Here is a 602-nt window from a genome sequence, read left to right as displayed (position 1 = left end):
CGCTCCTCTCCCCTCTCCCCCTCCCGCAGCCCCCCTGCCTGAACCCGGCCGGTCTGCACCTCCGCCCCGCCCAGCGCCCAGAGTTGCCGGGCAGCGGCTCGGAGGAGGCATTGGCTCCACAACTTTTCACGTCATTTTCTGCTCTGGAGCCCGTCGCCTGCTCTCCCTCCCTCCCTCCGTCTCCCTCTCTCCCTCTTTCTCTCTCTCTCTCTCCCTCTCTCTCTGCCTCTCTCCCTCCCTCCCTCTCCCCCCTCCCCTCCCTGTCCCTCCCGCCCTGCCTTCCCGCGGCTGCCTGGCTCGCTGCTCGCTCCTCTCCCGCGGATGGAGCCGGCGGCGCCCTGACCCCGCCAGACCGACCCGCGATGTCCAGCCGGAGGCCGGAGGACCCCGCCCCCGTCCCCCGCCGGAACTGGACGTGGGGCCCGGAGCCGAACGGGACCTGGGAGCCGCCGGGGCCCAGCGACTACGAGGACGCCGAGTTCCTGCGGTACCTGTGGCGGGAGTACCTGCGCCCCAAGGACTACGAGTGGGCGCTCATCGCCGGCTACATCGTCGTGTTCGTCGTGGCCCTGGTCGGGAACGTCCTGGGTGAGCGGCCCGCG

General features: G+C 71.8%; 1 protein-coding gene across 1 annotated transcript in view; it reads left to right on the top strand.

Annotated features, from left to right (window-relative positions):
- Nucleotides 1–362: 362 nt before the first annotated feature.
- Hcrtr2 (hypocretin (orexin) receptor 2) overlaps nucleotides 363–602 on the top strand; it is a 48,205-nt gene continuing 47,965 nt past the window's right edge. The window contains exon 1 of the mRNA XM_013019060.1: nucleotides 363–588. Within this exon, the coding sequence (XP_012874514.1) occupies nucleotides 363–588 (226 nt within the window). The remainder of the gene's footprint in view (nucleotides 589–602) is intronic.

Source organism: Dipodomys ordii, unplaced genomic scaffold (genome assembly GCF_000151885.1).
Source record: "Dipodomys ordii isolate 6190 unplaced genomic scaffold, Dord_2.0 Scaffold44, whole genome shotgun sequence".
NCBI classification, from domain to species: Eukaryota; Metazoa; Chordata; class Mammalia; order Rodentia; family Heteromyidae; genus Dipodomys; species Dipodomys ordii.
Note: the sequence above shows the minus strand (reverse complement) of the source record. Positions and strands in the feature narration are given on the sequence as shown.